General features: G+C 49.4%; 2 protein-coding genes across 2 annotated transcripts; one reads left to right on the top strand and one right to left on the bottom strand.

Moving 5' to 3' along the window:
* Positions 1-2,423: 2,423 nt before the first annotated feature.
* On the bottom strand, positions 2,424-5,104 carry agd3 (putative extracellular serine-rich protein; the record flags this gene model as incomplete). The annotated part of the gene is made up of 2 exons (XM_040959174.2): positions 2,424-2,690; positions 2,750-5,104. The coding sequence occupies 2 exons, from the start codon at positions 5,102-5,104 to the stop codon at positions 2,424-2,426; spliced, it is 2,622 nt and encodes an 873-aa protein (XP_040810453.2).
* Positions 5,105-6,611: 1,507 nt separating this feature from the next.
* On the top strand, positions 6,612-15,691 carry gtb3 (glycosyltransferase family 4 protein; the record flags this gene model as incomplete). The annotated part of the gene is made up of 3 exons (XM_040959078.2): positions 6,612-6,986; positions 7,077-7,166; positions 7,238-15,691. The coding sequence occupies exons 1-3, from the start codon at positions 6,912-6,914 to the stop codon at positions 15,689-15,691; spliced, it is 8,619 nt and encodes a 2,872-aa protein (XP_040810443.2). The 5' UTR covers positions 6,612-6,911.
* Between the last annotated feature and the right edge of the window lie 175 nt (positions 15,692-15,866).

Here is a 15,866-nt window from a genome sequence, read left to right as displayed (position 1 = left end):
GTACTCCGTACTCTACTTGCTACTCCATGTGCTAGTTAGATTGGGGGCTAGTGAAACTTCAGTCATCTTGTCTTTTTATAAACAAAAGTGCCGACATCACCAGACGATTTTGAGAAATCAAAAGATTTTGCACTTCCAATGTTCCTGTTTGGAACATTGCCAATGACCAAAAGGATAGATGCATGTGCTGGCAAGCGCCTTAGCCCTAAGTGTTGTAGAATCACAAAATCAGGGTTGGGTGTTTTTAGCCGGCACATTCACGGTACTGATGTATTGCAGTATTATATTTTAGTAATTACCATGAAACTGTAACAAATATCGTTTTTGTAAACACCCCTCAAATGCAGGTATTTTACTAGCCCTAAAAAGCTTTTGACAGCCTAAATCAATTTGAAATGCTGATGATCAGTCATTTTAAAAACCATCCAATACTAACTTGCCGGGCTTCAAGGACAAGGATACCCCATCATCTGATGCCTCGAAATCTTCTCTGGATGACGCTTATGTGCAGACATAAAATAATGAATACTTGCACCTATCGTAACTTTGAATATCACTAACCAGTATTACTACAACATATAGAGTGCTACTGTTACTATTATTGTCATCTCACTATTCTGTGTTTCAAATTGAACGCTTTTGTTGACTTTTCACTCTCCTACATGACCCGCTCTCCCCACAATCCTTTGAGGGTTTAGCATACATATCGAAGACGCTAAAATAGACTACCAGAGAAAAAGCCAAATCCGAATCCGATGGCGCTAGTCCCAGATAACCCAATCGCCTGATTCTTCCCTTCCCTTGAATCTCTTGGACGCCACACCCGCTAACCGAAACAGGTCCACCGGACCGGGCAATTACAAATCGGATCCGGTCTATACGAAATTCATTACTCCCGAGTCTCGGTTTTTGCCCGGGAATTTGAAACCCTCGAGCCCATGCCAAGATCGCGCTTAACACTTTCCAAGGCTCACTGTTTGAAAACTCACCTTACGCTTGACCCATTTGATGATTCTTGATTCAGATGAGTGTCTCGCTTAGCATGCACGCCAAGGAGGGTTTTGTTTCTCTTCTAGCTCATTCCATGATCTCGTAATATTTACCCCCGGCACCTGCCGCTGCTAGGGATAGTAAGGAATTAAAGAAAGAAGAAAAAAGGCGACGGTAGCAGCGGAAGTCAGAGTAAGCTTCAAAAGCACAACTCAACCCCAGCCGCTGGCTTACATGACATACATTTTTCATGACTATCAGGTACGGAGTAGAGCGCATTAACTCCGAGGCCGACTGGCTTTAATGTCCAGGAATCTACGGAGTCTGCCAGCGGAGATCCCCGAAATGGTGCCATCTTATGCCCTTGATTCCAAATTTAGCATTGAGCCTCCTCGTCTCTGGAGTATAACTCGACTGGATACTGAGTATGGAGTAGTTTGATGCGGTAGCTGCATGAAACCCCGTCGTATACATGCTTCCCCGCTGTACGGAGTAGGCCTGGAACCGGATATCGGGACTGAATTAGATTGCCTTATGCATCATGCAGGTGGACTATATAGGAATATGTGCGTATCAGTATCTCAGACATTTACAGCAGCCAACACTTGCATTTGCGCTACATCCACCGGCCTCCGGATTCCGAGACACAATCGTTATTTTCCAAATTACTTGGCTCAGCATCCATTGCCCGGATGGTGGTCATCGGTTGGGCAATATGAATAGAGTGGTTGTGGTTTAAGGCGTGATTGATGTTGAGAGACAAGTTAGGCCCTAAGCTCGCTGCCAAGGCTGTTCTTCTGTTTTTGGCCTCCTCTGTACGGGGGTAGACGGGATTGAATTGCTAGTCTTTATATTTGCCACAATTGAATGGTTTAGTCTCATCGGTAGAAATCACATGTCTTTTTCTTGCTGCATTTGGTTACATGACTCATGTACAAAATGTGTGGGAAGTATTTTCCACGCGCCGGATCAGTCGGACAATGGCGTCCCTTGCCTCGTACAACATTGTCAATGTTGTCACCTCGGACCTGCAGCGCGAAATTGCTAACACCATCACGCTCTACCAGACCGCCAGATGACATGTCCGAGGGTAGTATCGAGAATAGGCTTCTGTTTTTTTTTTTTTTTTTGTCACAACGCTGTTTACTACTCCATACAGACTGAGCCTTGAGTGCAAAAACCGGTCGGGAAAGAATCATTGTATATTATCGTATAATTATACTTGAAATTTCCAGACATTAGAAAATACAGGACATTCAATATTCGTATCAACAGAAAAGCAAGGGTTCCGTTTCCTTCACATATATATAAACCATTATTGACATCTAAAAGAGATATCCACAAGATAATATGAAAGCGATGTGTGATCAATAAAGCTCGAAAAGGTACATTAACCTGTCAAATGGAGGCAAGTCAATCATCTTTACAACCTCTTAAAGGGCAATGGGGGTGGAAAGAGTGAATGTGACAGGGGAGCCAGAGAGCTTGACCCAGACGGTAAGGGGGTCAGCACCGAGCTGCTCAGTGGCGAAGCCCTGGGTGCTGGTAGGGGCAACAGGGAAGGTCACCGGGATAGGGTCAGTGCAGGTATTGCCAGTGGCAGACACAGTGATGGCAGTGATTTTCTTGTTGCTGGTGGCATAGCTTAGAGAGTAGCCGCACTTGTCGCGGTTGAAACGGGCAAGGAAGGAAGCGGACATCTATGAAGAGTCAGTGTATGGACGAGAGATTGCAGCGTATTTGATGGGGTTTATCTTACCTCCTGGTGGGTGAGTGTGATGATGGGCCATTCAGCCAGGCGGACAAACTCCTGAACTTGGGTTTCCACCCAAGCTTGCATAATGGAGTACTTTTCAGACACACCGTTAATGGTGATCGGGTCAACATCGATGTTGCGGAGGTTGGCCTGGTGGAACATATAACCATCGTGGAAGAGGCCGAAGAGGTGACGCATGGTCTCAGCCTTCTCGATGTCCAGGAGGTCCTGGAAGGTACCGGAACCAGCAGAGGTGGCAATCCATTCCGCAACGGTACAGGCAGGAGTGTCGCAGTTATAGTAGATGCGAGAGGCCCATCGAGGGTTGACCTGCATCCCATCGAAACCGTTGGCAGCAACAGTTGTGAAGAGAGGCCACATGTCATTCTCTTTGTTCAGAAGGGCAGAGCGGGTGTTGTCACCAACACAGTTCGTGATGCCGTTCTCCCACCAGGCCCGAAGAGCATCACCGTTGTGCAGACCAGTGATGGCAGGAGGAATGATACCGTTGGAAGTGAACTTGGTGGCCTTGTCGATACCGACGGCCTTAAGCCAAGCCTGGTTGAAGCTGATCTCCTTGTAGACATCGCTGTAGGTGGCATTGTCCTGCTCCTCGTGGGTGAAAGTGTGGGAAATGTGACCAAACTTGTTGAGGTTGCTTTCGGTGGTCCACCAGGCAAGGAGTTCATCCATGGCAGTGCAAGTAGCAGTCCAGTCGTAAGTAGTGGGGACAGCGGGCCACAGGTCAGTGCCAGTTCCGAGAGGCTTGATCCACTCAAGAGGAGTGTCAGCAGGAGATTCATATTCGATAGCAGCCCCGCAAGCATCCCAGCCAGAATCCGAGGTGTCGGAAGAGTTCTCGATGTTTCCGTTACCATTGTGGCCAATTTCGACGAAGTAAGAACTGCCGGCGGGCATCTTGGCGTTTATCTCATCAGTCCAGCTGGCAATTTTGCTCATATCCTGGGCGCGAATACGGAAGTTATTACCAGCGGGTGAGTATATTTCAGTCTCGAGGAACATATCATCAATCTGGGTGTTCAGGTTGACACGGCGGTATCCGGCGTACAGACCGCGGGTGACCCAGGTGATCCATGCGTGCTGCAGGTAGCTGGATGTAGAGCTCCAAGTAGTATCGAAACCGATGAAGAAGGTCATCTGCTGACGACCATCGAAGTCGCTAATCACAGCAGCGACACTCTCAGTGGTGAAGCCTTTGGTGGGCGCAAATGAGGCAATCTGCTTGGTAGAGGTGGTGTTGGTGATTGTCGCAGGGTAATGCCACAGACCACTGGTGCTGATACCAGCGCCAGTCTTCAAACCAGATGTGGGGAAATCACTAATATCGGTGAATGAGACAAGTTGCTCAACGCCGCTGTCACAGCATCCGCCGATAGCAGATGTACCAAATTTGGGACCTGGGTAGACATCGTATTGGACCATACGAACACCGTATTCAAGCTGGTAAGCATAAAGCTGGTTCCACTGATCGGTGGTCAGGGCACTCTGGAAGCCCAGGGTACCACCATACTCATAGCTGACTTCAGAGGCAACGACAATACCTCCGAAGTTTCCTCCAGCGGTGCCATTGAGGTCGGGAAGAGTCACACCAGCAGAGGGAACAATCAGAGTGGTGAATGGGATACCGTATCCATTGAGGCCAGAGCTGGCCACACCTGCAGAGGCAGCATCTCTGGCAATGACCAGAATATCGGCTGCAACAGCCGCGTGGTTGAGCGGGGTGGCAGTGGCAGAAGCCGAAATCGAGATGGCGGTGGACGACATGCTAGGAGTAGTCACAGAAGCACTTGTGGAAACAGGTGCAGACGAAACAGCCGAAGATGAAACGAGTGGGGAAGATGTAGCACCCGAAACAGCGGACGAGGCAGATGAGTTGGCTGAAGAACTTTCGGAATGCGAGACAGCAGAGCTAGAGGCGGATTCCGATGAGACAGACGACGACCCACTCTGGGTAGGGATGCTGGAAGAAGCGGATGAGACAGTAACAATGACTGATCCCGAAGCAGACTGTGACGGGATTATGCCCGACGAGGTGAGAGTAATGAAGGTGGATTCTGCAGAAGTGCTCGGTGCGACTATGCTAGACGAACTGCCAATAGGGGTAGAGGACAGAGACACGGAGATAGAGACAGAGGTGGTCAACGAGTGTGTAGAAGTAGCGAGCGTGATTGAGCTCACTCCAACAGAACTGCTAGGAGTACTAGAAGGAGTAGAGACTGGAGGGTGATATGCGATGACAGTCGGCGTGTTCTCAGGCCAAACACCGGGGGCAGTGTCGCATGTTATAAATGCGTAGTAGCAGCCGACCTTCAAGGCCCAGACTGGCACGGCAACCATGATATTGACCAGGTTCTCGATAGGGCAGGTCACACAGTATGCAGGTCTGCAATACTAACGACTGACAGCTAAGAAAATAAAATAAAATACGGAGTATAAATGAACGAATGGAATTGGCTTGCGTTTGTCCCACATGTGCATGATCGTCGTCTTTATACATAAAACATTTATAGAGTAAGCCAAAGGTTTCAATCCAAGGCCTATCGCCTTTTGTGTCTAGTTAAGTTCGGAAGTAATCTAATCTAAAAAAATCATTCTATATAGGTCTCCGTGTGGCGCTGACGGTTTTGGGAGCGTAAAGCGAGTTCTCATGTTTTGGGGGTCTGAGGTCCGGTGATTTCAAAATTGAGACACATAGTCTACCTAGGTACTGTGTTGGCACCCCATGCTAGGTATGCGATTGATTGGTCAATCAACAATTGGTCTTGGCAGGGCCAGGGGAGAATTTATTTTGCATTTTTCATTTTTTTTGGTTAAAATCATGAAAATGGACAATAGGTGGGGGAAAAAAAGCGACGCTAGGCAATTGAATAGACCGAGACCTGAAGAACAATATACAGGGGCTAGAAACTCCGACAACACATAGTAATGTTCAGCGCCGAGCAACGCAAAGGCCTCTTATTTCCGAGGCTCTAACGGGATCAGGTACAGTTCGAACATTCGCCAGGGGGAAAAAAGACTCGTCAGATCCGAAAAACAATTGACATGGGGAAAGGAAATGTCTTAGTCTAGATACCAAGTACCGAATTTGTATATATAAAATACAGGGTATTTCGGGTGACTCGGATACATCGTATTTATAAACACTGGGTAATTTTCACTTACCCGTTTGTACAACGTATATCTCGTCTTTTATTTCGATCGGGTTCTTCATTGTCCCAGTTCCACTCTCCATTCGTTTCATCAGCTCCTAGTCGGCAGCTTTTCCATGTATTTTCCATTTTTTTTCTTTTTGATTTATCTTTTTTATTAATTATTATATTATTATTTTGCCAAGACCTCGAGTTTTATCCGCAGATTAATATGATGCTTCTAGCCCGCGTCAAACCGCATCCTTTTTAGCTTATAGACTAAGCAGACGAAAACCGATATAGATACATCCTGAGCGGGGGAAACATGATGTGTTCAATGTTAATATGATGTGTTCAATGAGAACAGATTTGAGAAAACAGACAGGGCCCATCGGGGTAATAATTGCCACGATATGAATCGCATGGCTTTGCTACACATGGTAGCATATCTGCCATAGAATGTGTACATATGCTTGGCTCCACCCAGTCTGTCTCATCGGTCAGCTCTGGTGCATTTGTTAGTGGCTTCTTTTAGTCTTGCATCTAATGAAAACTTTAGTGTGTGCTATTTTTGCCCCGTGTTTCTGAGAGCTTTTCAATAGACGCCCAGACACCTACCCTTTGTCCTAAACGGTCCAAAAGAGGCGAACCCACTCCGTGTATACATTTTTTTTCTTTTTTCTTTTTTCCCCCCAACCCCCTGACAACTGAGCAAGGGAAATCCTAGGAGGCAAAATTGTCTACTTTATTTATGCGGCTTGGAGAAGTGGGTATTCACTTTAGTCCTTCCCCCACTACTCTTTTACCTTATCACCTTGCCAATACTTGAGCTCCCCTGTGCTCTCCATTTTTTGCTCTACGCCGACATCTTTGCCTTTTGCAAAACATACCAGTCACTCGTTTAAGCATGTCACTATAAGCATTTGCAGTTGAGACTCATCTCTACTTTGCAACTGGTTACCTCTTTATATTGTGCCTAGAGAGATATCGAGTCGAGGACTCAACATCTTGACATAATGGCAGTAGAATCACTCCCGGAGAGGCCATATCCTCTTGGCTGGGATGCCATGAAAGAACATTGGTGGCAATTTGTATGTTGATTCTGGTCCTCTTTACAACTTGCCGTTCAGCGCCCTCGTTGCAGACACAGAACATGAAGATAGGCTGACCATTTCCCCTAGGTATTCATTGGAGTTTTGCTACTCACAGTCACCATTGGCTCTTTATCAATCATATATTCCGGAGTAAAGAGACTTATCGAATACTACAAGGTATGATACAGTGGCCACCCACAAGCCTTTTTCTTTTTCTGGTTTGGATATTAATTCTAGTCTATTTTTAGTCGAGACCGCTACCCGATAATTTGCCATTGAGTGTATCCAAACGGCTCACCAAGCTAGCCAACCGAGAACTCAACTTGGTTGACAGACGTCCCCACAAGGGAAAGCCCACGAGCTTCGGAGTATACCTGGGAAGCTTCGAAAACCCACCTACTGTCTCACAAGAAAGACTTTTGAATGAATGGGATGTGTTGGTTGTGGATCCCTTCCAGGTAGGGGTCGCCAAAGCTATTTCCAGACACGAGCGCAGCCAAGTGCTAGGACGTGTTGATTTGGGGAAGGTCCTTCCTCCCAAGGCATCTGCTTTGACCGTCATCGAAAAGATCGAAGAATTGCTCGCAAGCGGATTTCATGGTACCTCATTTTCCGGTGTTCTCCTCGCCAATTGGGAAGATGTGCTCCGTCCTACCGCTCGAGGAAAGCTTATCGAGGCCATCAGCAGCCTCGGCCTGGCAGTCTATCTCGAGTCGGAGCCACCGCATTTCTTGAAGGATCGAAAGGCCGTGCAGAGCGACGCTGTGTCAGGCTTGGTCATCCGAAACGCGAGCATTATGCCTCAGGGCGAAAAGCGGGATTATTTCCAAATGGCCGAACTACAAGCAACAATCAAGGCCTTCGTTTCTGAGTCTTGCATGAGAGACTTTGTAGTAATGGCCTGGGAAACCGTCGACGACAATGTCACTGTTCCCAATGCCCTAGTCCGCAGATCTATCCAATGGTGTGGCTTTTACAGCGCAATTACCTGGATCGGCCCCGAAGCTGCTCTTCATGATGCAGATCTTAACGTCACGACTCTTGAACCCCTTCCCGCGTTTGGTTGGTTGAAGGAGGCAGAAATGATGAAGGCCCACGATATCTGGCGGGCCAACCTGAACATATTGCCTTCCCCGGATAAGAAGGCTGGCTGGGACGTTCTCAAGCCAATTTTCCCTGCTATTGATGCGCTGCTGGATTCGTCGGAGTACGACTCCAAGGCCCCCGATAGCCCAACTTCTCGAATGCGTGATCCCCCAGAATGGGTCGCACAGGTCAAGTCACAGGGCAGTCCCCTCTCCATTTCCATGTCAGGAATGGCCTACAATTCACTTGGTTGCTTCCCTCTTGGTTCAGACTCGACTCCACTGGCATTTGCCGAAATTGTCCAATCTCAACAACGCCTTAAGTCTCTCAACCTTCTTCATCCCGTCCCGACAACCAAAATCCAAAGCATTGGACTCCTTCTGCGCCAATTCTATGACTCTCTGGATCTCTCCGAAGATGACGATCATTTGGCCAACACAATCAAGGAACTTGCAAACTGGGCATCCAATGATCTGTTACACGTCAATCTTTGTCTCGACTCTGGTCTCCGCAAGAGCTCTGATTTCCGCTTTTGGGCCGTTTTTGAGATGGAACATGATGGTATTGAGATTTATGTGTCCAAGAATGCGCAAGGCCTAGCTGGAACTATTCTTCACACCTTCCTATCGGCAAAGGGATTCCCTCGGCATGTCTGCTTCGAGGCTGAGGCGACCTTCGCGGCCTGGTCTCAAGATGTTTCCCACGATACTGGCCTCCCCCGTCGACTGATTCAAGACATCGATGTTCTCAGCCCTGAAGAGCGCCTCCTTCTCTTGCAGCACCTCTCTCTCACTGATTCTCATAGCGAGCTATCTGAAGCCATCTGCACCTACATTCGCAAGCAACTAGTGGATACCCCTTCTTTTGCTCAGTTGAAGGCGCTTAACACGGTTGGGTATCTCGAGAAGTCTACATCTGCTGAAGACCTGATCAAGTCTCGTATCAACTGGTACATGGACCAAGGTTGCAAATACCCGTCTCTCGATGCCTGTCTTGATCTTTTCCATCAGGCTGACAGTGTACTCTCCGATGTTTTGAGGTATCGCCGCGAGGATGACCTTGCCGCCATTACTAGTGGTCTCTGCGCGCTTCTTCAAGGTGGCTCCGTTGATACATATGTGGATATGATGGCTCTTGCGCTTTTCTGTGCCGCAAGACAGGGAGCCTTCGATGAGATTTACGCAGAGGTGACCGATCGGAATCCTCTATTTAACAACCATACCGATCAGGCTGCCGCCTTCGCAGAGTCATTTGCCCTTGGATCGCGTTGTGAAGCTTACTTCGACGTGGCTCCCAGTGTTTTCGGAAAGTTGCTATCGGACCGGTTCAGAGCTTACTACGGAGACCATCAGCCGCCAAACTGGGTGAACGGTGCTCCGGAGCTTGCTACATCCTACGCCGGAGCTCAGATTGATGTCAACCCCGATGAGCAGCGTAATACTATGCCTGGATACCAGCGATTCACATTCTTGAGTGTCTTCGCTATTCCTGCTTTGATTGATATCATTCTGCTTACCATGGTTGGCCGCGGACTCTATCTCTCTGCCGCCATGTCTCACGCTGAACAGGACAGTGCGACTATGGCGCTGATGATCTCTCTGCTACTTTCCGGTGCAATTGGTACCTGGATTGCGTGTGGTGGCCCTTATTACCTCATTTCGATGGCATTCGCAGCAGCGAACATGTTCGTTCTCATTCGCCTGATCGCTGGTATTGCCTTCACTGTGGCCGGTGGCTTGATCGGTTTTGTTGCCATTTCAAGTGTTCGAGGCCCGCGGGCTGGTATCATCTTCTACCTCTACCTGATCGCTCTGACAATCTACTTCTCAACATTCGCCGCGCTTGCAAGCTTCAGTTACCCCGGCTCGACCTTTTTGTCTGGTCGCAAGCCAATTATTATGTGCATTCCGATCCTCTTCTTGGCGCCGATCATCACAGCCTGGAGTGGCCACGACTCGGCTGTCTATCTCGCCATTATCTATGTCTTTATTGGTGTGCTTTTGCTCTGCCTTCGTTCGGTCACCTCCAAATGGGTCACTTGGTACCAATCTGTGCGACGCACCGATGATACCGAGATCCGTAAGTGGTATATCACTGCCTATGGAAATGATGACGAGAAGGTGTTCGCGAATATGAGTGACCCGGCCGCCCTCAAGCTGGCGAGAGAAGCCCTGTCGAAGGACGTCTTGGCTGAGACGAAGCGCGGCATGTTCTCAAAAGCATCCAAGGATAAAATGGTCGTTGAGCTTGCCCAGGACTGGGAGTCTACGAATTTCCTTCTTGACTGGTACTGTCGCCATGCAGATGTGCCGAGGCCGATTCCGTTCAGTTCTGGTTGGAACATCCAAACCAAGGTAGCACTTGATACCCTGCGCAACTCTCAGAAAGGTCTTCGTCTACACAATGCATTCGTTCACTGGCGTCAATCGAGCAAAGAGATGGGATGTGGTGTTCTCTACTTTGTGATTGCGCTTCTCGACAAATGGGCACAACTGCTGAGTGGCGACCGTATTCTTGGCATCACTGGCGCGGTGAATGATGCTAATCGAATGGCCGTTGGCTTCGCCCTTGCCTACTATTTGATCGGAGCAGTGCTCATTGATACCAAAGCCCAGGAGCTTCATGATGCTCTTGGTAAAAATGCGCCTTTTTCCGTCAGATCTGCAAAGGACATTCGACTCGCACAGAAACAAGAGGTGCAACTCCGGCGAAAGGTATACTGGCGTGTCCTTTTTAGATTCCTCCTGTGGCATGTCTGGAGTCTTGCCCTTGCCACTGCTCTCATTTGGACCTTCCAATCATCGATTGAAGGCATGATTGTTTTCTTCTCGTACGTTCTCGCCTACACTGGTTTAATCTGGTACCAATATACGAAGATCTTCACGGGCCCCCATGCGCTGAAGCCTCTCCTCATTGGTATCTGTATCGGATTGCCAGTCGGTATCGCGCTCAAAGTCTCTATGCCGAGTTTCCTGTACTCGCAGATTATTGGACTCGGATCTGCCACCTGGACCGTTGCCATCCTCTCGATCTGGAATGCCAAAATGGGTATGCCAAACAAAGTGGACTCTCCAGTGGAACTTGGCCGCACCTTCCATGCGTTTACAACGCCCTGGTCGGACCCCGACTGGTCTCAGCAAGAGCTTCAGACTTTCTTCGAAAGCTATTCATTACTTCCATCTGATTCTCGATTCAGGCTCAATCCTGGCGTCCATCCTGGCGTCGAGATCAAGAGTGCTATGATGTCTTGCAAAGAAGAACTCAGGATTGAAGAAGCGTTTCCCGGCTCCAAAACTATTGTGAATACCGCGATCGCATCGTGGGAGAAGGGCGACATTGTCATTGAGCTTGTCTCTTCTGGCTCTCTCGGTCCCGGTATTCGAGCTCTCAGCTGCAGCACCGGAAACCAGTTGAAGTTGGCCATCACCGTGGGAGGACTCCTAGACGAGCGCCTCGATATCAGCGCAAATTGTCAGGTCATTGCTGAAACCTTGCTTCATGCTGTCACAGAGCTTATGATGGGTGTGCCTCATGAGTACGCATCATTGGCAGGATCCATTGTCTCCGGTGGGGTAACTCACACAATGGCTCGACAGCTTCGTGAGGAGGCCAACACAACTACGGTCGTACGCTGGGCTAAGAAAGAACTCCTTCGGCAGCTTTGCCTTGGTTTTGAGCCCGATCTCCATTGGGACAAGCTCCCAACCGAAGTTCGGGATGTGCTGCTGAAGCGTTGCTTGGGCCAACAATGCAGTCTCTCCAATAGCCAACGCCAATGGCTCCAGCAAAGCCTTTGCACATTCGATACCAATGATCTCGATATCCATGTTGCCCGTTGCAACCTTGGAGCTGCCACTGCAATTAGCGTTCTCGACTATGCTCACTGGGGAACTGGAGAAGCCGCTCTTCCCAAAGAGCCCGAGACTTCGAAGTACATCTCCTACATACCTCGGAAGCTCCCGATTGCATTGTCGCTAGTCCGATCACCAGCTAGCTATATTTACCACAAGTTGGGAACAATGGTCAAATTCTTTGTGGTGGCTTTGGTCGCAGATCCGGAATTCCAGAGAGAGTTCAATCACGTCACTCAAACCCTTCCGACAGTTGTCCGTGTGCCAATCGTATTCTTACTCAATATGGTCTGGGTTTATTCTAAGATCGTTCAAGACTTGGGATTGTCATTCTTTCTCTTCCATGGCCGCAAGAATGTCAAGCGGCTGTGGGAAGAGACCAAGGGCATGACGATCCATATCAAAAAGAGCCGGGTCATTGTCCAGAGTCTGGATGGCACCTTCACAGCCTTCAGGCACCACGAGATTGATGGCGGTTTCAAGATCTACCACTACGCTGGTGAGCATAAGACCGAGCCCAAGGAGGTCAAATCCCTGAAGTACGTCAGCACCTATTCGGGTGAGATGTTGCTTCTGGTCAAGCAGGAGTTCAAGGACGGCAAAGTGATCAACGAATACCACTACGACTACCGAGTCCCGACTAAGAAGGGCTTCAAGCTTAGCAAATCCTCAAACCGCATTCCACTAGGACGACGTTGCGTGTCAGGAGCAAACCATCTACAAAGCGTCCAGTACAACCGCAAGGGTCTTATTGAATCGGGTTCCTACATGAAGGATGGCAATCTTATCCGCTTCAAGTACCACTATCGCAAGAACCCCCGTTTCGGTGATGAGTTGCTGCGAGCCGAGTTCGTCTTATCCCACATTAGCTGTACAGTGTCTTGGTGTGCGCCTCCGCGTCGCCATCCCGAGAAGATTGAGCGCTGGATTCCTCACTCCAAGGTCACCGAGGCCAGCTTTGTCCAGGGTGCCGATGTCTATGAAAGTCGTTGGCTGTATGATCACAAGTTCCATCCCACCATCTTCACTACTATCAACGGACAGAAGATGCAGACTCCACCCATGATTGAGCACGACTATCTAGGTGTACTTGCCAAGCCGAAGTATACCAGCTTTGCGCATGATAACCCATTCGTCTACTGCGATAGTCTCCAGTCAAATTTTCTTACCCGAACACTGGGTCTCACGAAGAAGCGCTTTGTGGTGTCAACTTCTCGGGCACGCTCCTTGATGTGGAAGGCATGGAAGGATCGTGTTGACTTCGACGCAATTATTGTGCGCTGGATGGACGATCGCATTCTTCGCAGAGATAAGGTTCTTACCCCTTACTGGCGTAGCCGTGACTGGGGCAATCTTGGATCTGCGAAGAAGTACGTGGATCTCCGCGCTGATGCGATCATGGCGAGTGCAGATCTGGACGACAACATTTCCAGCTGGACCCCTCTCGCTGTTAAGCTCACTGATCTGCTCAACTTCGGCCCTGGAGGTGATGCTGTTGCTAACACCCGCTCCAAGAACTTTGGCACCGATACCGACAAAACGCTCCATGTGATGGCGGCAGACAACGGTACCTGGCCCAATGAAGGTGGCGGTGTCTCTGCCTGTCGACGAGATATGATCAACTCCCTGCGAACCATCAAATGGCACATGATTTGCGAGTCTGCAAACGACTTTGGTGTCCCCAAGCATCAAACCGAACAGAATATCCAGTCCCTCAAGCTCATCCCGCTTTGGGGTATGGACTTCCTCACTCCAACTCACGGTTTGTTCCATAACAAGCTGGATGCTGAGGTTGATAATGTTACGTCGGCGAGCGAGTTCGACATCAAGATGAACTTCATTCCGATTCTGACGGCTTTGGTTAAGGGTGCCCGTGCAGTTCATCTCTCAAAGTCGGATATCCACCAGGCGACTCGCGCACTTGTGAATTTGAACACATACTTCCAAGAGTCCCGTCATTGGACTCAGGTCTGGAACAGTGAGATAGTAAAGCAGAGTTGGCGCGATTTGTGGCTGACCCAGGAAATGTCAAACACCATCCCGTCATCCCAGTGGTTCGACACTGAGCTTCCTACCCTGGCATCTCTCGATGTCGCCCTGGAGCTCTGGTACCGCTATCTCTTCATCTTCTCAATCCCCGTTCCTGAAAAGATCCCTTCAACCTTCCAAGCCTCGCATCACAGCGTCAGTGCCTCTTACGGTGTTGTATGTAAGATCAAGCGCAACTGTACGTTGCAGATTTGGGACCACGCCATCAGTTGGCGTGAAACCAATCTCTGTCTGTCGTCTGCTCTCTGCAAGCTCTCGCCATTTGTTCGAAACGCGCTTCTTGGATTGATGCGAATTACCTCGGTCTTGACTCTTCATCACGCAGACATCATCCTTCCCTGTGCAGACTTCTTCAACCCCGGTTGGGAAGTCGAGATTGGTACCTGCCAGGGCACAATTGAGCACCGAAACACTTTCCGCCGAAAGATCGATCCTGTCGTCAACGGTATCACTGACATGCAGAAGTTCTCTCCAGTCAAGGAAATCAAATCCGAGCGTCCGACTGTGACCATGTTGTCCCACGTTTGGTATGCCAAGGACATCAAGACTGCCCTTCTTGCTGCAGACATTATCATCAACCAGTGGAAGTTCGATGAGTACCATCTGGACATCTATGGTGCCATTGACAAGGCCCCGACTTACTCTACCGAGTGTCAAGAGATTATCGCATCAAAGGGTCTTCGTGGCAGAGTCACACTCCGTGGAACTGCCGACCCCATGAAGGTCCTAGAGAACACATGGCTTTTCCTAAACTCATCTCTGTCTGAAGGTCTCCCTCTCGCCCTAGGAGAGGCTGCTCTGACTGGAGCTCCCGTCGTCTGCACAGATGTCGGTGCTTCCCTTCGAGTACTCAGTGACCCAGATGATTTCTCCCGCTTCAGTGCCGTTGTCGCACCAAACGATGCCCTCGCCCTAGCAAAGGCTCAAATCGGCATGCTTGCCATGCTCGGCGAATGGAGCAAACACAGCGAAGACACATCGCCCGCACCAGTTCTGACCTCCTCTCCCACACCTGAGGAAGTAGCAGCCATTACCCGCCGTATGTACGAGAAGAGCGAGCACCGTCGCAAACTCGGCATGATGACGCGCAAGATTGTTCAGAAGTCCTTCAGTGGTGACCGGTACCTCCGCGAGCACGAACAGATGTTGTGGATTGGCAAGTCCGCCAAGATGATGGCCAGCCGCGCAGCTGGCGACCCGATCGAGCCAGCCGACGTGGCAGCCGCCATTGAGACTGGCATCGATGAAGAGATCATCACCATCCCACGCGGCGCGGTGCACTCCTGGCGCTCTTCTGCCCAGTCCGGTATCTCCACGGTATACAGTTCTACGTCCCAGTTACCCGGTCGCGGCGGCTCCCACCGTCCCATGTCTGATATCACGGCTATGAGCATGAGTATGAGCAATGTCTCTACCGAGTCCTTCGCTCGTCTGCCTGTCTTTGCGCCAAGGCCTACCGCGATGTCCAACGGCGGCTCCCCGCGTAATAGGTCACCCGCATGGACCTCCAACAACCAGTTGTCTCTGCTGAGTGCCCATCGTCCCACCCACTCTCGTTCTGGGTCCTACTCGCGCTCCGTCTCAACTGTCGGTCGGGAACAGCTACGTGGCTTGCAACGCGAAGACTACCTTCCGTACCGAAATTCTGATATCAGTGTCGCGAACAGAGATGACTTTATTCGGGCTGGCGGACTTTCTCCTAATCACGCGTCTTGATTTGTGCTTTATACTCCCTCCTTACTACTCCCTACTTGCACATACTGCACTCCTGTATATTTTTCTCGCTGCATTTTGTTCATACTTGCATTATTCGGTGTCTGGCTTGGTTTCTTTGAAAAAGTCCTCTGTTGATATGTTTTGCCTGATCCTTTTATACCAGTTTTGTAGTTTT

Source organism: Penicillium solitum (assembly GCF_028829755.1).
Source record: "Penicillium solitum strain IBT 25940 chromosome Unknown utg000005l_segment0_segment0, whole genome shotgun sequence".
Classification (NCBI taxonomy): domain Eukaryota; kingdom Fungi; phylum Ascomycota; class Eurotiomycetes; order Eurotiales; family Aspergillaceae; genus Penicillium; species Penicillium solitum.
The sequence above is the reverse complement of the archived record's forward strand: the minus strand, read 5'-3'. Positions and strand labels throughout refer to the sequence as shown.